The sequence below is a fragment of the Dermacentor variabilis genome, chromosome 4, assembly GCF_050947875.1.
Source record: "Dermacentor variabilis isolate Ectoservices chromosome 4, ASM5094787v1, whole genome shotgun sequence".
Lineage (NCBI taxonomy): Eukaryota > Metazoa > Arthropoda > Arachnida > Ixodida > Ixodidae > Dermacentor > Dermacentor variabilis.
Genome location: NC_134571.1, coordinates 211,110,067 through 211,133,823, shown reverse-complemented (window position 1 = coordinate 211,133,823; position 23,757 = coordinate 211,110,067). Strand labels below are relative to the sequence as shown.

Sequence of the window (23,757 nt, the reverse complement as noted above, 5' to 3'; positions counted from 1 at the left end):
TATTTCCGTATAACCACTCGAAATGCCAAGCAACCCCTTTACCACCCGCCGTGGTTGCTCAGTGGCTATGGTGTTAGGCTGCTGAGCGCGAGGTCGTGGGATCGAATCCCGGTCACGGCGGCCGCATTTCGATGGGGGCGAAATGCGAAAACACCCGTGTATTTAGATTTAGGTTCACGTTAAAGAACCCCAGGTGGTCGAAATTTCCGGAGTCCCCCACTACGGCGTGCCTCATAATCAGAAAGTGGTTTTGGCACGTAAAACCCCATAATTAAAAAAAAAACTTTACCAAATGCTTAGCTGCCGAGACGGGGGAAAGTGCACGAAATTATAGAACAATGCAGAAACCTCCTACCCTTACAGCAGTATTCGCCAGTAGACCAACACCTGCCTGTATGCCCGCCTGTGACTGACTCAGTGGTGCACATTTGTGTGCTTAACAGTGGGGCCTGCAGTGTGACCTCATTTCTTCGTTATCCTCTTTCAATCCCCTTTCCCGCTTCCCCAGTGAAGGGTAGCCTACCGGGCTCAAAGTAGCAGGGAAAAACGCGTTATCTCAGGCCAATTTTTCTGCCTTCTTTCAAGTAAATTATCTGTCTCTCCCTCTCCAAAGTAGACCTCTTCCGTCCTACTTGGCGTCTCCACGTTGCAAATATTTCCCCTTAAATACTACGAATTGCGTGTAAGTCTAAGCTGCAGATTACAGAATCGAAATATTTTACCTTTTCGCACATTTACACTAAATTCCGGACCGCATTTTCGGTATATACAGAAGGAATGTAAATTGACCAAAGCTTTACTGCAGCGCTCTTGATTCCAGTTGATGGTGAACAAGCAGCTTACAAATTGTTTTTATAGTATACTCCATCAACCACTGCCTAACCTTACTTAATTCTCTCTGCAATGAAATTTATATGTTTACAATGATAACCATGGCAATGAGTACTTTTAAGAGATTCTCAAGCATCACTACTCTCCGTAAACATATAAGCTTTTGCATAGCAACTGATGCTTTAGTAAATGTGGTACAAGAGGCTAACGATTTTGAGAAAGAGCCATAACATGATATAGTATTCCGGTGGGTTCCTAGTCATTCTGGAATTGTAGCGAAGTATGGTACTGGTCCTTTCTTTTCGTGAGGCTCAGAAATCGTATGAAATTCAGTTTCATCATTTGCGAAATGGGATGCCTCTTGTGTTATTAACAAAATCGGCGCACGCATTACAAGAAAGACTTCGGCACAGTGTTCAGTACTAAACAAAAAAAATTAAATTATGGGGTTTTACGTGCCAGAACCACTTTCTGGTTATGAGGCATGCCGTAGTGGAGGACTCCGGAAATTTTGACCACCTGGGGTTCTTTAACGAGCACCTAAATCTAAGTGCACGGGCGTTTTCGCATTTCGTCCCCATCGAAATGCGGCCTCCGTGGCCTCAGTACTAAAAAGGATAGACCCATTTATAAAGTTCTTCATACCGATAAATGTCAATCGCGCAATAGAAACAATAATACATACATTAGTAGTCGGGGCAACGTACACGACGTGCCTCTTAAACAGGATCGGAAAAGCATTAGCCGAATTTGTTCCTGTGAAGATTCCTATGAGAATGGGGAGCACCTTCGCTTACACTGTACCAAATAACCTACGCTAAAAGTCAATAAAATTACGTCTTATTGATAGAAGACCACTATCATTGTGGAATATTTTCGGTGCGTGGTTAGAAGAAACGTCCCAAATAAAGGCAGTACGTGCATTTGTAGAGTTTCTTGGTAACACGGGAATCGTGGAAAAGTATTAGATTTTTACAACAGTTTAGAAGATGTAGGACTTCGTCAGAGGCTTGTATACGAACATTAATTCAGACGTATGCATCGAAGTTTGCGAGATTTGTGACAACATACATCTCAGATGTATTGTACGTTCTTATAATTTGGCGCATGGCATATTCTCATAATCTCCATGATTTTTTTTTATCGCAGATAGCTCGTGTCCAAGCTGATGAATCTCGATGGCGAACTAGTATTTCTCGCGTCAATACTTGTTAACTACTCGCGGGAACTCGTTTTCGAGTTATTTCGCGTTGTCGTTCCTTTGTTATTACGAGAGTGCGTGTGCACCTTTTTAATGAGCATCGGAGGAGTAGCCGGCGCGCCTACGAGGCGCCTCTCAGCGTGCATTCATAGAAATAAGAAACCTCGTGGGTCGTCCGAAAGCTGTGGCCACGTACCCGGGCATTCCGCCGCTCTCCATCTTGTTGGCCAGCACGACGTCCTTGCTGTAGACGTCGTACTGCCACTGCCTCTGGCCCAGCACTCCTGCGAGCACGGCCCCGGTGTGTATGCCGACGCGCATGTCGACGCCGCTGCGGGTCTGGTCGCGCACCGACCGGATCGCCTCCACCATGCTGAGCCCCATGTGGACGCACAGCACCGCGTGGTCCGGCCGTTCCTCGGGCGCCCCGCTCACGCAGTAGTAGCAGTCGCCCAGGATCTTGATGCGCAGCTGGTGGAACTTCTGCGCACGGCCGGCTCGGTTGAGCGCACTGAATGGCAGCTAGGTTAGAAGCTGTAGGCCTAAGCTAAATCCCTTATTTCACAAAATAACGTTTACGGTGTATGTCGAGTGACACATTTGTACTGTTTGATTTATTGGTCCAGCGTTCATTGTTGGTATTCCCTCAGGTTCACTAGTTGCACGGACGCCGCTCGTAAATACATAGATTCACTCGTATAGCTCGGAGTCTTCCTCGCTTGTAATTTCGTGTGCTCAAAAAACACGCGTCATGACGTGTCACTCAGCCGAATTTAAACGCGCCCAGACTCACGCAAGCTGCACTTCACTGGCACTCGCAAAGGCTCCCGCCCACTTAGGCTCACTTCAACTAGCGTCTTAGACCCAGTAGAATTAGCTCAAGGTCACTCTTACTGAGATTAACAGGCATTCTGAGCATGAGTGAGTTGAATCGGGAGTGAGTTACCAACTAACGTGTGAGTGCCAGTATCGAAGGTCCTACAGTTCTATTTTCAGAAACCTGGCAAATGACGACATCATTCTTTTTTCTTCTGCGTTGTAGAGGCGGTTGGATTGCCATGTCACGTAAGTTATGAGCCGGATTCTGAACTTTAAGTGTGCTTATCGCAGTGAAAGCCTTATTGAGTTGGCGAAACAAGCTTGATTACTAGTGTAGAAAATGAAGGCAAGAAGTTTGAGTGCTTGTTTTCTTTTCGAATGCAATGTTGTACCACTTTTGACGGTTAACTGGGCCCGAGTGGAAGCTGTCGGAATTTTCGACACAACGGTGTCCAGATTCAGGAGCGTTCTCAATCAAGCAGTCGGCCGTCCGCTGCCCAGAGGAGGACGCCGCGTGGTCGGGAGAAAGAAAGCGAGCAGCGCGGCACTCACGTCGGACAGCTTGTCGAAGCGTGCGAAGAGCTCGTTGAGCGTCCGCACCAGCTGCGCCGCCGGACAGGTGGACGAGAAAGCGGTGAATCCCACGATGTCGGCGAACAGGATGCTCACGTTTTCGTGGCGGCTCATGTAGATCTTCTTGAAGGGTCCCTGCACCACGGCGTCCAGGTCCTGCTTCAGCTCGGCCGCCACGTGCTTCGGGAGCACGGACAGCAACAGGCGCTCTTGCTCCTACGCATATGCTCAGAATCAGATTCCTGGCGTTGCCCATAGGTACAACACTGACAACTGTGGGGCTTTATCTGGGGGCGAAGCAGAGGTACGTATTCACGACAAAGTGATTATTTTTCATTTCCGGCAAACGCTCACAGTAGTGACGGCGTCAGAATTTCTGCAACGGTAATCAGCACACTGATACAGTAACAAATTTTCACTAAATAGCTTTCTGGTAAAAAACTATAGAGGGAAGTTTTTAGTCGGGGAATCGGAAACTGCCGTTGCACCGTGCAGCGTAGTTACATCCCTAAACTTCCCCCCTTCCCAACCACTCCGTCGGTGTGCCATTGTTGGTGTATATAATTAATTATTTTTGTACGTATTTTGTGCAGTTCAGTTATATACCGTTGAATTAGATACATAGCCATCCCTATCACCATTCTGCAGTTCGCTGCGTGATCGATCTGTAGTTGACAACGACGTCGCGGAGATAAAGCAGTGAGCGGCTCGCACAGCAACGTACCACACGCTGGCGCAAATACCGTAATGCGGGGCGACTGATGGAGTTTTAAAGAGGTTGCGACCACTGTCACGGATGCGCAATATACATCGCTTCCGTGTTCATTCTTGAAGGAATACGTTCCTCCAGGAGGCAAACAATTTCGATGAACTAAAGCACCAGCGCAATGTGTATTTGGAAAGGGGAACAATGCGTAAGACGATGCCTAAGAAAGATCGATAGCACATGCGCTGGCTAACATGCTACACAATAACCGTGAACTTCCAGGATTCATTCGGGATCATCGGCAACTTCATAGAGTTGTTGGTCTGCTACCTGCAGTTCGCTGTGATCGTTTTCCACGACAAAGTGCTTGTGCGAAAAAAGGAAATTTGCATCTTTTCTTGTCTGGCATCCCATAGCTAAATTATCCGGTGTCAGGGCGCGTGTTGCTTTCCGACATGTAGACGACTCTTTGATACTGTTGAATAAGACCGCTGGTGTCCATGCTTCCAATGTCAAGGCCAATTTCTCCCTCCTTGCCCGAGTGTTGTGCGATTTTACCCTCACAAGTGAGCTTCTGAAGCATCGACAGCTGAGGTTTCTGGACAAAAGCTTAGCTTCCCTCAATGACCATGCATTTTTGCAATATGCACCACGCTCAGAAAAAGTCCTACTTCCCATCAACTGTGGCCACTCGAAACATATCAAGCGAGCAATAGGGACCGCCATACTTATAAGTTCCCTTTCAAGGTCGTGCTTCCACAAGGTTGATTCGAACTTCAAAACTCAAATAAGAAGATTAACCGACACGGGATTTCCGTTCCCGCTACTACAAGAGCTAGTGGAAATGATTCTGAAATCATTCCGCAAGAGTACGCATCGGGGAGGAATGACCGTGACTGGTCAAAACGCTAGCGTAATTCCTTACGTCGATCTCGTATCTCGCGGGATCAAAAACGTCGCTCAGCGACTGGGAATTCCTGTTACTTTTTCAGCCCCCCACAAGTTAGACCGGTTGTGCAGACGCGGGAACCATGAAGGGCCCTAAAAATGAATGCATTATCAAGCACAGGAGACTGTGCGTAAACTGTACCGACGGAGTCGTGTACGAAATCCCACTGTCCTGCAAGAAAACGTATATAGGTAGGCCAAACCGGACGGTGCCTCAATGTTCACCTCGGAGAACACGAAAACAATCTTCGCAAGAAGCAAGGCAACAACTTGGCTCTACTTTGTGGCAATTGTGGATGCACACCGGGCTTTCGCACATGTCGGGTTATGAGCAGACACCGAACGCTCCTTTAATAGCCGAAGCACAAAGGAGGCAATGCACGTATGTGCCCTGCTCCGATAGCTCTAAGCAAAAAAATTAAATAAAAGACAAGCTGATTCTCAGACAGTGCACCATAGATCGTTCCTAAGGGAAAACGACGTTTTTAAATATTGATGATTCGCCGTTCTTTTGCATAAAACTTCCTCAATGTTTTTTTTTTGTCTTTGACGATGTGCTCGACGCATGTGGGAGCGGTCTTTGTTCTATCTACTGCCCCGTTGCAATAAAGACAACGACAAGCCAGCGCACGTGTCGTCAGTTTTTTTTTGTCTTTGCCTTACGCGGAATTTGCCCTCCTGTTGTGTAACGCCAACTACCCCAACGTCGATCCTTCGTGTAATATGTATGTCGTACATAGACCATCATAGCCTTTATGCAATTTTTTTTGCACTGGCACCATTTACAAATTGTTGGCCAATTGTCAGCAACGTGTAAATTGGCCACATTGCTGGCCAATGGCCAGCAATATGGCCAATCGTATTTTGTGGTATCATGCCCTACAGCGTTTGTATCGCAATATTTCTTTTCTAGTAGCACTGCGCGTAGCAACGCCGGTCCCGTTTCAGGAAGCGTCAATTTGGAGACTGTTCTTTTGGTCCGATGAAGCGTGGCATTCAAAACCGGAGTTGTCCGACTGCAATCGCAGGGCTCCAGTTTATTCTCAATCGGGAATTATTTCTCCAAGCAAACATAAGAAGCATTACCCTTTAAAAAAATTATGCAGTTGTACGTGCCAAAAACACCTGATTATGAGGCACGCCGTAGTGGAGGACTGCGGAAATTTCGACCACTTGGGTTTTTTTTAAGGTGCACCTAAAATCTAAGCACACGGGTGTTTTCGCATTTCGCCTCCATCTAAATGCGGCTGCAGTGACCGGGATTCGATCCCGCGACCTCGTGCTCAGCAGCCTAACACCATAGCGACAGAGCAACCACGGTGGGTAAGCATTAACCTGGAGAAAAGCAGGGTGGAGGGGAAGCTTTAGTTGAGGTCAACTGCGACTTCCGTTCTCAAATACACGTAAAACGAAGAAAAAGGTTCTCATTACAGACAAACACTGAACCGATTTGAGTAAACTTTGCTGCAATTGAGAGAGAAAGCAAAATTCTATGAATTGAAGCAAGATTTGGTTTAGAGCCTCGAGTGTTGGACAAAAATGGCCGTAACTCGCTAATTTCAGTAATTATGGTAACTTGACATTTAATCACGGAAATCATAATTCTGCAACTCAGTACAAAAAGAAAAAAAAACGATGTCCCAGTTTTGTAAAATGTGCCTGTTATAGCTTCTCAAGCAGATGTGTGATGTATGAATTTGCAGATTACGTGAAACTATTTGAATATTTGTAAGGGTCTTACAACAGTCCTACTGACAAATTGGCGCACGGTGTACTTCAGGACGGCGTATAATACATCACATCGCTCTTCTCAGCTTTAGACGTAATAATAAATGTAGTTTACAGAATTGCGGCCGGTATTGTTTTTTTAGTGCTGCGCTCTAAGAACAGTTTACACCCTTTGGCTTGCCCCTTCTGCCACACAAAAATACTCGTCATCTGCCTTGATGCGTTTCCTTTCTTTATCGCTGCGAGCCCAGAACTTTCCAGTAACGAATGGCACGCGCGTTATCAGCATAGAACAGTTTACACCCTTTGGAGTGCCTCTTCTGATAACGCGCGTGCCGTTCGTCACTGGAAAGTTCCGGGCTGGCAGCGATAAAGAAAGGAAACGCATCAAGGCAGATGACGATTATTTTTGTGTGGCAGAAGGGGCAAGCCAAAGGGTGTAAACTGTTCTTAGAGTGTGAATACAGAGTTGCAGACTTGATATCTTTTGATAAGTTTTGCAATTTTTCAGAAACTTTATGAAGACATTGCTAGGATGAATTGAAAAATACACTTCTCGCAGCTGCTACATTTCACTGATTCTCTCAAGCACGGCAAATATAATCAAGGTCAGTGTATCAGCTGCCGAGAAAAACCGCTTGATTCTTATGTACTTGCTATGTCCCCGTGTTTTCTGCTCTGCTTCATTCTTAAGCATGGATTCATACCGACATGCCCCGCTTTTAGGCTTGCTGAACAAGCAAGACACGTTTAAGTGCAACCAAGTAAGAAACAATAATATCCTAGTTCCCATTGTCATCGACCTTGATAAAAAAGACGCTCTGTTTCTCACTGCTAAAGACGACTTCCAAGAACGAAGAGCGCTGCTAATTTGTCGACAGTAGCGACCCGCAAACAAACACTGTGGTTATCGTGGATGATCCATTGCTCCCGTCAGTCTAGGCCTAAACTAGCGGGAAAGCGATCCACAGGCAGCGCGCCTTGCCGCTAATCCTGGCCACTGCATAAGAATGAAGCGCCGCACGCACACACACACGCAGAGAGAGGGAGCGCCGCTGATCCGGCCGGATTTCCTGAGGGGATCGCCTTTGTTCGACGCCTCAATCATTCAGCGAGATCCCGGTAAAAAAGCTGGCCTGCATGAAGAGGCCGTTTTATGCAGCGAATCACCGGCAATGCAGCGTGGATCAGAGCAGAGCAAACGAGTGGCGACGCTAATCGAGCTCGGTGGTAGAACAAAGCTTCTTACGCTCCGTGGCCCCGTGCTCGCCGATCGTTGGTGGGGATCGAGAATATAAGCGGGCGGGCACTTGCGACCCCTCACCCTTCGTAAGTAGGAAGTGGTGTGGATCCTTGGTTCGGTTCTGTGCAGTGTTACAACTGATTATCAAAATTTTCGTGCTCATCTGCATTATTTTTATTGCGATTAAAGCATTCTAAGTATACTTCATAACTTTTGTGGTGTATATCTATATCCTCAGCTCTTTCACACCCACTGGGTAGCACTTGGCAGATCATCGGGCTGCTGCGCTGATGGAAGCGCGCTTGAAGCCGACCGTCGCACAAGCTTGAGTCGCTAGGCACGTGCCGCTAAGTGTGCCACACCGTCGTCGTCACGCCACCGTCGTCATAGGCTCGCCGGCATCTCACTGTAATCCTGCCGCCATTGTCAAGTTGTCATCTTTACACCATCTTCATCTGTTCAGAATCACTGTCCTATTGTCGTCATGCCATCATCGTCATACCACCTTCGTCATTTCGTCGACGTCATTGCTTCTGGGCCATTCCATTCTCTTCACTGCATCGTCGCCGCCATGGCCATGGTCGACCCTGGCGACCGAGCGTCATACAATATGGGCCGATGCTGCAGGGAGTGTACGTCGCAAATAGCCGAAGCAATTTAAACGATTTAATATGGTGATTTCAAAACCACGAAGTGCTCTGAGGCACGTCGTTGTAGCGGACTAATTTCGACCACCTGGGGATCTTAAGCGTGCCCCCAATGCATGGGTTACGGTATTTTCTTTTTTTCCATTTCGTCCCCATCGAAATGCGGCTGCAGGGGCAGGGCTTTGATACCGCACCACCGTGCTTAGCAGCGCAACTCCAACGCCACTACACCACCGCGGCGGGTATAGTTGACGCAATGGAAATCGCAGAATAGCCGCTGCAAATTCTTAACAAAAGTGTCTCCAGCAATACGGTGGGTCGCTAGATTGTGTAATGCTAACAGCATTAACGTGTCATTGGTTCTACCTGATCTTTTTCAGTCTTTGCATGCAGCTCAGGAGCACCCCTGACTTTTTTACGCGGGTCCCGACGTTGACCGGGAAATATGAAAAAAAAAATGACGTCCATACTCTTTTGCATTATTGGAGTGCAGCCCTCCCAGATTTATTTTCAATGACATACGCCGACGTGTTACCCACAAAGGGGGGCGAGCAGCAAAATTTCAATTGTTTTTCTTTTTTTGCCATCATCTGGCTAATGAATTGTGGCCGTAGTAGCTAACCCCCCCCCCCCCCGAAACTTTTTCGTGCTGTCATGCACCGCCGACCAAAACAACCCCCGGCGCCGGAAATCATTCGGGATTTTTGTGTAGAACGCATTTTTAACGCCTGAAAAGACAAAAGTCTTTTGTGCGCAAGGGAGAAAAGCGGGGAGGAAGCTCGCCGTCTTCAGCCGCGCGCGATACATAGGGGGAAGTGGAGGGAGGAGGGGGGGCCGTAGGCTTCTGTGATCTGTGAATCTGTGATAGCCCAACATATTTATTTTCCTTGTTTGACACATTCCACACACTGACTTCTTCTTAGATATGTAGATTTATTGGATACTTACACGTATATTTAAATATCTTGTTGCGAGGTTTTGTGTATACGTGCAGCGAACTTTGTTTCCAGTGACACTTTCCTGCCCTTTATGAAGCTGTATCTTCGCATTTGTATATTCCCTTGTATCTTCGCATATCTAACGTACGGGCGCAAGTCAAATGAAAGTGAGCCAACCCACTTCGCGCAATAATGGTTCGGTTAATTATCTGCGAAGCATGCGCGTAGAACACAGACATCTCTCATTACAAAAGTGACACACCGGTGCAACGACAAATATTCTTTAAAGCTCTCATACACTTGGTGGAACATGGTTGTAGTACATAATGCACACTCCAAAAGTTGAACAGCGTGGTGTTGTGAGGTTTTTGACAGCTGAAGATGTTTCAGAAAAAAAATTCGTCGCCGTGTGGCTGCCGTGTACGTTAAAGGGACACTAAAGTGCAAAATAATTTCTTCTGCATCAGTAAATTACCTTTCTACAACACACCCGCCGTGGTTGCTCAGTGGCTATGGTGTTGGGCTGCTGAGCACGAGGTCGCGGGATCGAATCCCGGCCACGGCGGCCGCATTTCGATGGGGGCGAAATGCGAAAACACCCGTGTGCTTATATTTAGGTGCACGTTAAAGAACCCCAGGTGGTCAAAATTTCCGGAGTCCTCCACTACGGCGTGCCTCATAATCAGAAAGTGGTTTTGGCACGTAAAACCCCAAATATTATTATTATTTCTACAACACCAAAAACACCACTCTTACAACGATAAGACGTTTGGTAAGCCAGGAAAACCGCAAGAACTAAATACGGGTGGCGACGCCTACTTAAGTTCTCGCACCTGGTGGCTGTGACGTGATAGATTTTTATGACATCTTCTAGGGCCTACTAATTATATATAGCGGTACAGATTGACTACATTGTGTTCTAAAGGAACCAAATATTCAACATGGAAAGTTTCGGGAACCTTTACTCAGCCAACGCTGCCCAAATGCGAAAACATACTTTGGAATCCCTGACGTCACGCTGACGTACCAGCGCTGGGGTTTCGGCGCGAAATTCAAATACTGATACTTGGACCTTCATTTTCTCATCTAATAATCAAACTATCTTTTTGAAATGACTGCCTACAGGGTTCTGAAACAATGCTTCATTAGTCTAAACTGATTTGTTGTTTCACTTTAGTGTCCCTTTAAGCATTGCATTTCATTGGCCACTGGGAAGCATTGGAGCAAACGGTTCAAAGAAGGACGTGCAACTTGAAAAGGCGATCGAAGACCGGGCCAAAGCCCCCGTGCAGTCACCCCCAACGCAATTGCAAAGTAATGAGCTGATTAGGCAAGAACGGAAGATAAGCATCGATGATATGGCAGAGCGCGTGAACATCAGTCACGGTTCGGGTCACACCATTATTCATTAATACCTCGGTTATTGCCTGTTGTGTGAGCAATGGAAGCCCAAGATTTTTATCCACCGCCAGAAGACGGAGAGGTTCGGAGCTGCCTTTACTCACACGATCTGGTATCACAATGAGGGTGACGACTTCTCTGCAATTGTCACTGCGGACAAATTATGGTGCGACTATTACGAAGCTGAAACACGACGGCGGTGCTTACAATGGAAACATTCGAATTCACCATCCCCAAAGATAGAAAAGGCCGTTATTTCAGCCGGAAAGGTGTTGTTGAGTTCTTTTTCGATTCTCAGGGGCCATTACTGATCGAATTTGCTAAACCTGGAGAGACTATCAATCGTTTCCGATATTGTGAAATGCTTGATCGGCTGCGTGTCACAATCAAGAACAAACGACGTGGAAAATTGACCAATGGGGTCATTTGCTCCACGACAATGCCCGTCCCCATGTCGTTGATGCGCTTAACACAAAACTGGCAACGTTCCAGTGGGAAACTGCAACATTCGCCATAAAGCCTAGTACTGTCGCCTTGCGACTTCCACAATTGGGGGCAATTGAAAAAAAAAGAAAGCTAAATGGAACCAGATTCCTCTCGGACGACGACGTGAAGGTCTCAGTTTACCCACCGTGGTTGCTTAGTGCCTACAGTGCTTGACTGCTAAGCACGAGGTCGCTGGATCGAATCCAGGCCATGGCGGTTGCATTTCGATTGGGGCGAACTGCGAAAACAACCGTGAACTTAGATTTAGGTGCACGTTAAAGAACCCCAGGCGGTCCAAATTTCCGGAGTCCCCGTTACGGAGTGCGTCATAATGAAAAGGTGCTTTTGGCGCGTAAATCCCCCATAATTTAATTTTAAGGTGTCACAGACTTTTTGAGGCTGCAACCCATGGAGCTTTATGAGACGGGAATCATGCGACTAGTTAGTCAATGGGACAAATGTCGCAATGCTCATGGAGACTTCTTCTAAATAGAGTGCCCCGTTTGTCATATATTCGCATTGGCTCACTTTCATTTGACTCGCCCTCGTATATTTTGCAGAACTCCTGCTTTGTATATGTGCTCTCTGTTGCGACTTTAATTTCGGTGTAATTACTCACAATTCACAAGCGGTGACAGCTCCTCCTGCGCAATACATTTGGATGAAGGACAACGTCACTGAGATTTTTTACTGGCCGTTGCATATGTACAAGAATGTAAACAAGGTTTGTGAATGACAAATTTTCTTTAAGATATTTGACCTCAACTTCTTCATTTCATGGCCTTCTACATTTCCCATATCAGCGGCATGCACTGCTTTGCTGGTTTCGAACTGATATTGTTCTAAAGTTCGTGTCATATTTCCTTTACTTATTAAATAGACAAAAAGACGTGGAAGCATTGATATCAGTTATTACGGGTACAATTTTCGGAACATACGAGTATATTCTTTTATGAACAAACACATATTTTACTTGTATTGACAGTGCGTAGTGATCAAAAATTCGTTTGCAGCATCTCTGGAAATCGCAGTGCAATTATTATTCATGTTGTAATGACGAAGGTCGCACAAACGTTACTGCGGCCGCATGGCTCCTGAAGTGAGGACAATAAAGACCAAAGGGTCGATGTCGCTGCTTTGGCTCGCGCTGTCGTTTGGCCGGGACTGCTCGGCTGCTCTCTGCGCTGGACCCACTAACCCGCTAACCGTCAGTAAACGTCGTAGGATTTGGTAGAAGTGCGAGGTACCCTAACGCCTCGCCCTGTAACTCCAGAGCCGCACTCTTCCCACCGCTACCACCACGACCATGCCAGACGACGCCCGTGAGCGACCCACTTCAACTGGTCCAGTCACCTGTGGTTCCGTTCGTCAACGAGACCCAGCTGTATTCAGTGGCACGGCTGATACTGACGTCGACGACTGGCGTTCGTCGTACCGACGGGTGAGCAACCACACCAAATGGGACGATCCAACGAAGCTCACCAACGTTATTTTTTTATCTTGCGCATGTCGCGAACCACTGGTTCCGAAACCAGGAGGCCACTATAGCGACATAAAAGGATTTTAACCCCCGAATTCAGAGATCTAACTTGGCTCGAACTTGACTTCTGGCAGTCTCAAGACAGCTTCGCCGCGCGTCTTAAATCGTGCTCTAGCATGCGGACGACTTGCGAACGACTTGGCTGGGTCGAAGTCCCCTCAAGTTTCAAGTCTGCTCCCGGACTAGCTTGAAACTGACTTCGTACGTTATTCCAACAGTGCTGAGCGAGGAGTGCGCGCTTTTTCCGAGGTCGGCAATTATCATATTTGGCGATTTCAATTTTCCAAATATCGATTGCTCGACGCTCTCCGTATCGGCCACGGATGCGGCCGCACATACCTTTCTCAGCACTTGTCTTGACTTTTCGTTAACCCAACTTATTAGTCCACCAACACGATCCACTGAAACTTCTGTCAATATACTAAACTTAGTTTTAACTAATAATCCTGATACATCTTCCGACATAACCCATGAAGCAGGCATCGCTGACCATGATGTTATAACTGGATGCATTAACTTATTTGTGAGAAAAAGGATAATTACCAAAAAGAAAATAAGGTGTTACGGTAAAGCCAATTTCGACGAAATTAACAATGAATTAACAACATCAATTTCTGGTCAATTTCTGCATGAGTTTCATTCACATTCCATTAAACAGAACTGGGCCCTCTTTAAAGCCACCCTCCGTTCACTCATTAACACTTACATTCCTATGTTATCCACTTCCTGCAAAAGCAGTTCTCCTTGGTTTACAAACAAACTTCGGCGGCTTAATGACAAAAAAGAAGAGACGTTACAGGCAGGCAAAGCTGACTGGTCTAGCGAGGGCCCATGATAAACACAAAGCGTGTGAAAAGGCTTATAAGGCATTACTAAAATCCACTCGCCATAACTTTTTTTCTCATGATTTACCATCCATGCTAAAAAATAATACTCGTCAATTTTGGCGTGTGGTGAACCCTGCAATTCGCACTGACATCATTTTTACTGATTCTTATGGTGTTCCTATCCCCGATTCAGATTGCGCTCAACTTCTTAATGATGCGTTGTAACAATTTTCACTGATGAAAACGTTAACTCATTGCCAACTTTAAAGACATTAGTGAGAATCACAATGCGTGAGGTAGTTATCAGTGAGGCTGGTGTTTTATCTCTACTAACCAATCTTAAAATGTCATCTAGTGCCGACCATCTAGGTTTCAATAATAAAATTCTGAAGGATACATCGCATAGTATTTGTTCTATGTTAACCGCTCTATTTTCCCAATCACTTTCAACAGGTGGTATTCCTAATGACTGGCGCATTGCGAAAATAATACCCATTTTCAAATCAGGTGATCGTGCTTCTCCCCTTAATTATCGTCCCATCTCCTTAACCAGCACTATTTGTAAATTACTGGAACATATCATACACAGTCAAGTCATCAACTTCCTTGAAGACCATAACATTATTTTTAAGCATTAGCACGGTTTTCGCAGGGGCTACTCATGCGACACCCAACTTGCCGGATTTATTAACGACATACACGCACTAATAGACGCCGGATTCCAAGTTGACGCAATATTTTTAGATTTTTCTAAGGCATTTGACCATGTTCCCCACCATAGGTTGTTATTTAAACTTTCACAGCTTAACACTCACCCTACTATAATTGCATGGATCACCGATTTTCTTTCATCTAGAATTCAGTTTACATCAGTTAACAATTCCAACTCATGTTACGCTGTCGTTACGTCTGGAGTTCCACAAGGCAGCGTACTTGGACCTTTACTCTTTCTAATTTATATTAATGATTTACCCAGTTGCGTGTCATCCAAAATCAGACTATTTGCAGACGATTGTGTAGTTTATCGATGTGTAACAAGTAACACTGATAGCCACTTACTACAAACTGACCTGGATGCAATAAATGCATGGTGTTCTAATTGGTTAATGCCATTAAATATTTCCAAAACTAAACTCATGTCTTTCACCAATAGGCCACGAATTCCAACCACCTACTCCCTTAATAACAACGCTGTGGAACTCGCAACTGCTTACAAGTACCTTGGCATCAATATTCAGTCAAACTTCTCATGGAATAATCATATTAATCTTACCTTTGCCTCTTCAAACCGTACTCTCGGACTTATTAAACATAACCTAAAAGAAGCCCCAGTGCATGTTAAAAAACTAGCATACACAACATTAATCCGTCCTAAACTAGAATACGCGTCTGCCATCTGGGATACCGAACAAATTTATATCATCAGTAACATCGAAGCCTTGCAGAATCGTGCTGCGCGATTTATATTTTGAGATTATTCACGTTACACCAGCGTCACCTCGTTAAAGAATAAAGCCGAGTTGGACAACTTAGCACTTCGCCGTAAAATTTCTCGCCTAGCACTTTTCCATAAGCTTTATCACCATCCATCACTTCACGATGATTTTTTTCAGTCACCACCAGTTATTTTTCCACGCCGTGACCATCCATACAAAGTCAAACGCATTAATTGCCAGTCGTCCCATTATGCATATTCGTTCTTACTACGCACAATAACTGAATGGAACGCCTTACCATCAGTCATTGCCACGGAACCAGACTTGACTAAGTTTCAACATTTCATTCGCTCACGACTTGTCGACTAATCATATTATTATTTTTTTCGGACTTTTACAGTGTTTTCGATGTTGGTGTTTTTCATTGCAGTTGCCTTATGTTCTCCTAATATGTACTAATGTTTTCTCTGTAATAATTGTGACCTAATTATCTTGTATATTACCTATGTTTCACTGTATTATTACTATTCTGTTACATTCTCTTGTTTTTAGTATGTACAAACTATGACCAGTGCCTGTGATCGCCCCCCCCCCCCCCCCCCCATGTAATACCCTCGTAATGAGGGCCTTTGGGGGTATTTTGAATAAATAACGAAGATAAACTCCGTGATTGGGAGACCTGAAAGCAGAAGCTGCGATGTCTGTTCGGGAAACCGTTGGGTAGGAAGGTCATTGCCGATAAAGAGTTGGCATCACGAGTTCAAATGTCCACCGAGGGTTACATCGCTTATATGCAAGACGTGCTGGCTCTCTGCCGCAAGGCCGACGCTTAAATGCCCGAGTCTGAGAAAGTCGGGCATGTCTTAAAAGGTATCTCCGATGACGCCTTCAACCTACTGACTTGTAAGAACCACACTTCGATTAATGACGTTATCACGGAGTGCAAGCGTTTTGAGCAGCTTAAAAGTAGTAGTATCTACCAGCCATTTTAACGGCTTCCCAATACGACTGCAACATCATCGTGTGAAGACCGACAAGGCTCTCCTGCCCGGCGGCACCAGCAGCCTTCAAAGCAGCTGATGAAGATCGTGTGCCACGAGCTGGAAGCCGTCTGTCCTGCGACTCTGTACTCACGTGTCAATGATACTTGCGCTCCTACGGCTCTCCTTGTTCAGGCTATTGCGCGCCAAGGATTTGCCAATTTCGGCTTTCAATCAGTTTGTACCGTAGCCAGCTCGCGGCCGACCGAGCATTATTCGCTCGAGGATACCCAAAATCAATGGGTCCCTCGAGGTTATCGCAAAGAGTGGCGAACACCGGATGACCGACTTATTGCTTCAGTTGTCTCCGCGTTGGTCATGTCGCCCGATACTGTCCCAACCGCTGATCCTCGATGCCGTTCTGGGACGGCCCTCGTCCAGGCTGCAGTTTTCGCCATTTCCAGCCTCAAGTCAAGCCGAACCTGCGCGCCACGGACGGTACGACCACACGGCGCCATCGTTCGCCGAGGCCGAGCAGTCACCAGTCCCATTCGCCGCAAAGTTGTCTATCCTCCAGGTCACTCCAGTCCCGTCGGCTGTCGCCGTGTTCCCAACCCGGGCGCGTACTTCACGAAAACTAAAAGATGCAGCGCCTGGAGATCACGCTGCATCGATGTCTCCGCCAAAGCCTCTCACCCTGCCGACCAGGCGTAATATAGTTGATGTAGAAGTTGACAATGTGCATGACATAGCGCTTGTTGATACGTCATTCCGGCCGCTGCTGATTGGATTCAGGTGTACGAGCTCGGAGAAGATGAGCGACTCTAGCCAATCAGTAACGGTCAAACTGCACAGTCCACTAGGTGAACTCTTACAGAATACCTCTCCTCGAGGCCATATTTGGGTGATGAGCAACCATCTTCGTTGCCGCCTGAAGAAAGTCTTTAGATCTGCGGCATCTCGCGTTATCAGGTTCGCTGATGGAGCAAAGCGGTCGCTATTACCATTATCCTTGGGATGTGCACTGTCCGAATAACTGTTGCTAGTTTCAACACTTCCTTTTTATTTGCTGTTCTGGAACGGTGTTCCCATGACTTGATCTTCAGCCTCAACTTTTTACCGGACCCTTCAGCACTGATTGACTGGAGTGCTGGCCTCCTTCGACTCCAGCTGCCTAATCATTGTGGCCCTCCAAAATCAGCTGAGCCTCATTTATCTTCTGCAGACTTCGTACGGTTGCCGCCTCAAGTTGCTTGCTATGGAGACCTTTGACATGCTTCCCATCTTTTCGTGGCGGTGACTATGTGCTGACTCCTAATATCAATGTTCTCTAGCTACGCACACTTGCCGCTCTTCATACCATTGTGGCTATTGCCGGCAACCGCGTATTCCTTCCCTTCTTAAACTTTGGTTCATGTGGGCAATCTATACCGAAAAGCATGTCGCTCGGCAACGCTTCTCCGACGGACGATACCGCCATCTCTGTATTGGATGTTCCGTCCTCGTCTGCAGCCACCTGCTGTCCGATCAGTTCCGCAGCGTCTGATCCTGGCATATATTCAAAGATGATCGCTCATGACCTGCTTCTCGAAACAGCTGCGGCTCTCTGTCACGTGTTCGTGTCTTATCGCGATGTCCTTCAGAACCGCCCGCTGGGACAGACTTCCTTTGTGACGCATAAGATTAACACTGGTGATGCTAGTCCTATCAGCCGATGACCTCATCGCGTGTGTCACCCAGAACGCCACGTTATCCAAGCTGAAGTAGACAAGACGCTAGCGAAAAGTGTAATTGAGCCCTCTTCAAGTCCTTGGGCGTCGCAGGTTCTCTTGGTCAAGAACAAGGATGGCAGCTGGCTAATTTGTGTCGACTACCATCAACTGAACAAGATCATAAAAAAGGATGTGTACCCTCTCCCGCGGATTGATGACGCTGCCGAATGCCTTACAGATCGATTACTTCTCTCTCTTCAGCCGACCTCCTATCCGGTTATTGGCAGATTTTGGTTGATGAACTCGACCATGCGAAGACCGCTTTCGTTACACCGGACGGCCTTTACCATGTTAAGGTTATGCCTTTCTGTCTTTGTAATGCCCCAGTAACTTTTGAAGGAGTGGTGGACTCTCTCATTCGGTGCTATAATTTATCCAACTGCCTTTGTTAACTGGAAGATGTCATAGTATTTTCCCCAGAGAGACTGGCCTTCTACTTAGCTCTTCTAAGTGCCATTTTGGACACCACAAAGTCAAAGTTCTTGGCCACCTTGTCAGTGCTGCCGGTACACATCCTGATCCTGATAAGATTCACGCAGTCAAGAACTTTCCTGTACCCTGCCACTGACCGACCTTCTCAAAAAGGACACTACGTTCGTTTGTGACCGCAAACAAGCCGACGTCTTCAACACCCTCATGCGCTTATTGACAACGCCTCCAATATTAGGCCACTTTGATCCATCTGCACGCACTCAAGATCGCATAGACGTTAGTGGCCATGGTGTAGGTGCTGTCTCCGCCCAACAGCAAAACGGATACGAGCGCGTCCTTGCCTACACCAGTCGCCTCTTGTCCCCTTCAGAGAGCAATTTTTCTATCATTGTGCGCGAGTACCTCGCTCTGTTGTGAGCAGTGACTAAATTTCACCCTTACTTATTTGGCCGGCCATTTTCTGTCATCACGGACGACCATGCCCTGTGCTCGCTTTCGTCACTGGAAAATGTGACTGGTCGTCTTAGTCAGTGGACACTCAGACTTCAGGAGTGTTCTTTCGTTGTCGTTGGACTATGGGCCGTCCAGAATGTCATCGAGGCACTGGCCCGGCAGGGACCCAGTGAGCCGGCAACGGCGAGCGGGGACCCAGGCCGCGAGGCCGGCACCCAGAAGACGACGTAGGCCCCGGCGGAGCGCGCGTGCAAACGCGCGTTTTACAGCAGTCTCAAAGAAATGTTTTACCAATCCAATCCAATTTCGTTGTGATGTGCAAATCCGGTCGCTTACATTGAACATCCGGTCGCTTACAGCGAACATGAACACATCTCACTCGATGACCGCGCACACTCGCTCTCAGAACACTGGAGGGAGAAAGGTCAGCAGCAGCGGCAAGTGAATTGACCTCCGTGCGTGCTCTCAATTCAGCGCAAACCAAGCGGCGAGAACACAGGGCACACGAGATCGCTTTTAAGTAGGGTCCACGCCGCCACGTCATAAGCAGTCGCCGCAGGAGTAGAATGCCCCGTCCTCCTCACCTTATTCACCCTTGGTTCCTTGCGCGCGGCGGCAGACGAAGCGCTTCCTCCCCGCTTTCCTTCCTTGCACACTGCGAGATTGAGCCACCATCGTCGGCTCATCCTGGCACGCTTTACTTCGCACATACCGCATACGGCGCGCGGTGACGATGCTGTCGCCCTTTGAACTTTGTACTGAAAATCCCGGTGAGGCCGGCGCCAGCGGCACGAATCCGCCTGGTATGCCCATACAGTTGCTAGCGCAATAACATATTACACGCAAAATCAGAATCATTGCAACAGAAGAGTGCTTTCAATTTTGTGTTTAACAAAACTAGTAAATTTTTCTAAGCTCTAGCCTGGATTCCGTGGCTTTTTTCCTGACTTCTTTGGGCCTGGCTTGTTTTTTTACAGACAATTTTTTCTTTCTCTATTCAAGCTGAAGGCAATGCTCGACGTCATCACTAAGCGTTGATCGCTGCTCTTTGCCCTACCCTACATTCGCACTGGTTCCGGACAAGCCGCCATTGGAATCTGAACCTGGGAACGTTTAACGCTATAACGTTATCTAGTGAGGCGAGTCTTTTGGAGGAATTAGCGGAGAGACTAGAACTAGGAGTCGGATTCCATATTAATAAGGATATAGCTGGTAACATACAGGAATCCTATAGCATTAACGAGAGGGTGGCTGGTCTTGTTGTGAAACTTCATAAGAAGTACAAATTGAAGGTCGTACAGGTCTACGCCCCTACATCCAATCATGATGACCAGGAAGTCGAAAGCTTCTATGAAGATGTGGAATCGGCCATGGGTAAAGTCAAAACAAAATACACTCTACTGATAGGCGACTTCAATGCCAGGGTAGACAAGAAGCAGGCTGGAGACACGTCAGTGGGGGAATATGGCATAAGCTCTAGGAATAGCAGGGGAGAGTTATTAGTAGAGTTTGCAGAACAGAATAATATGCGGATAATGAATACATTCTTCCGCAAGCGGGATAGCCGAAAGTGGACTTGGAGAAGCCAGAATGGCGAGACTAGAAATGAAATAGACTTCATACTCTGCGCTAACCCTGGCATCATACAAGATGTAGAAGTACTCGGCAAGGTACGCTGCAGTGACCATAGGATGGTAAGAACTCGAATTAGCCTAGACTTGAGGAGGGAACGGAAGAAACTGGTACACAAGAAGCCAATCAATGAGTTAGCGGTAAGAGGGAAACTAGAGGAATTCCGGATCAAGCTACAGAACAGGTATTCGGCTTTAACTCAGGAAGAGGACCTTAGTGTTGAAGCAATGAACGACTATCTCATGGGAACCATTAAGGAGTGCGCAATAGAAGTCGGTGGTAACTCCGTTAGACAGGAAACCAGTAAGCTATCGCAGGAGACGAAAGATCTGATCAAGAAACGCCAATGTATGAAAGCCTCTAACCCTACAGCTAGAATAGAACTGGCAGAACTTTCTAAGTTAATCAACAAGCGTAAGACAGCGGACATCAGGAACTATAATATGGATAGAATTGAACAGGCTCTCAGGAACGGAGGAAGCCTAAAAACAGTGAAGAAGAAACTAGGAATAGGCAAGAATCAGATGTGTGCGTTAAGAGACAAAGCCGGCAATATCGTTACTAATATGGATGAGATAGTTCAAGTGGCTGAGGAGTTCTATAGAGATTTATACAGTACCAGTGGCACCCACGACGATAGTGGAAGAGAGAATAGCCTAGAGGAATTCGAAATCCCACAGGTAACGCCGGAAGAAGTAAAGAAAGCCTTGGGAGCTATGCAAAGGGGAAGGCAGCTGGGGAGGATCAGGTAACAGCAGATTTGTCGAAGGATGGTGGGCAGATTGTTCTAGAGAAACTGGCCACCCTGTATACGCAATGCCTCATGACCTCGAGCGTACCGGAATCTTGGAAGAACGCCAACATAATCGTAATCCATAAGAAAGGGGACGCCAGAGACGTGAAAAATTATAGACCGGTCAGCTTAGTGTCCGTTGTCTGCAAAGTAATCACTAAGGTAATCGCAAATAGAATCAGGAACACCTTAGACTTCTGTCAACCAAAGGACCAGGCAGGATTCCGTACAGGATACTCAACAATGGACCATATTCACACTATCAATCAGGTGACAGAGAAATGTGCGGAATATAACCAACCCTTATATATAGCTTTCATTGATTACGAGAAAGCGTTTGATTCAGTCGAAACCTCAGCAGTCGGGAAGGCATTACTGAATCAGGGTATAGATGAGCCGTATGTAAAAATACTGAAAGATATCTATAGCGGCTCCACAGCCACCGTAGTCCTACATAAAGAGAGCAACAAAATCCCAATAAAGAAAGGCGTCAGGCAGGGACATACGATCTCTCCAATGCTATTCAGAGCGTGTTTACAGGAGGTATTCAGAGACCTGGATTGGGAAGAATTGGGAACAAGAGTTAATGGAGAATACCTTAGTAACTTGCGATTCGCTGATGATACTGCCTTGCTTAGTAACTCAGGGGACCAATTGCAATGCATGCTCACTGACCTGGAGAGGCAAAGCAGAAGAGTGGGTCTAAAAATTAATCTGCAGAAAACTAATGTTTAACAATCTCGGAAGAAAACAGTAATTTACAATAGGTAGCGAGGCACTGGAAGTGGTAAGGGAATACATGTACTTAGTGCAGGTAGTGACGGCGGATCGGGATCATGAGATGGAAATAATCAGAAGAATAAGAATGGGCTGGGGAGCGTTTGGCAGGCATTCTCAGATCATGAACAGCAGGTTGCCCTCATCCCTCAAGAGAAAAGTGCATAATAGCTGTGTCTTACCAGTACTCACCTACGGGGCAGGAACCTGGAGGCTTACGAAAAGGGTTCTGCTTAAATTGAACAAATTGAGCAATTATTAGCAACGAGCTATGGAAAGAAGAATGATGGGTGTAACGTTAAGGGATAAGAAAAGAGCAGATTGGGTGAGGGAACAAACACGAGTTAATGACACCTTAGCTGAAATCTGTGCGTTTCTGTACCCATATTACACTTTGCTTGTTTTCCTTCTTTTTTGCTAATCTTACCGTTAAACCCAACCTTTTTGCCATTCCTGCCATAACCCGATTACAGTGCGGCAATATGAATAAAATGAAACGAATTGGAATGGCTCGATTTGGTTTCACAGTTGCGTATATTGCGCTAGAGCAATGACTTGTTAAAGCACTGTTGATACATTGTTAACTAGTTATCTGGGCATTGCTATTTCTAAAACTAGTGAATGCTGCTTGTTCAAGTGACGATGTTGAAAAAGGCGGAAATGCGTTCCTTTCCACGAACAGTTCATAAGAAAGAAAGGTATGGCTCCTAGAAGTAGAAGCTTGTGAGTGAAAAGGAGATATACTGTTTCGCACGAATGTAAAAAAAAAAGAAACGTTCAGGTGCCCGTTAAAAAACCCCAAGTAGTCAAAATGGCCCCGGAACCCTCGACTACAGTATGCCTCGTAGCTGCAGTGATGCACTGGGAACTCAAACTAAACAAATAATGGAATAGCAGAAGAAATAGCAGTTTACCAAATAATCGGGCAGCGCACATGTGCAAGAATTGGTGATAAGCGATGCTTTCTTCGAAGTTTGCGTAAATATATTCATTTGGATTTTTTTACTTTTCTGGAGCTTAACGTTTCTCGCTCAATGCATGCTCTGGTCCCATTTGGTTGACATTTTTTTACCACATTTGGCGCCTTCTGTTGCCGACGTCCACTTCCACTGTTGCCGACATTTTCACTTCACTGCAGCCGACTTTTTCAAGTTTTCGTTACTGACGTATTCATTTTTCCGCAGATCAATGCTCTTCGCGAAATGCACTCTGTGCTTTGATTATGTTAGCAGTACTTCTTTCACCCCACTCGGCTACTTTTGCTGTCCGACTTCGTCAATTCTTGGTAGCTGACTTTAAATTTCCTGTTGCCGGCTTTTGACTCAAGTTCTGCTTGCCTATTCAGGCACCTGCAGAGTGGCAAATATACATTCTGAGGGATTGACCAAGAGTATTCACATGCCTTACGCCACAAGCCTAGTTGCATAGGGATAACGGGGGGGGGGGGGGGGCGGGGGTGCTGGTAGAAGATGTCGTAGAAAAACTCTCGCGATGAGGCGGTAACTTGGCGTCGCCTTCAGACAAACAGCTATCCACACCTTAAAGTGGGTCACACGCAATACATACCCACCCATGCGAATGCCCACACTGCAGT

The 23,757-nt window shown here is 46.4% G+C and overlaps 1 protein-coding gene across 3 annotated transcripts in view; it reads right to left on the bottom strand.

Annotated features, from left to right (window-relative positions):
• The window catches only part of LOC142580095 (adenylate cyclase type 3-like), a 416,897-nt gene that overhangs the window by 163,762 nt on the left and 229,378 nt on the right, over window positions 1–23,757 (bottom strand). For 2 of the 3 annotated variants that reach the window (XM_075690880.1, XM_075690883.1), the window contains 2 exons: window positions 3,404–3,640; window positions 2,229–2,515 (listed from right to left, as the gene is read on the bottom strand). In XM_075690880.1, the coding sequence (XP_075546995.1) occupies window positions 2,229–2,515; window positions 3,404–3,640 (524 nt within the window). The remainder of the gene's footprint in view (window positions 1–2,228; window positions 2,516–3,403; window positions 3,641–23,757) is intronic. The other variant, XM_075690881.1, reaches the window with a different exon arrangement.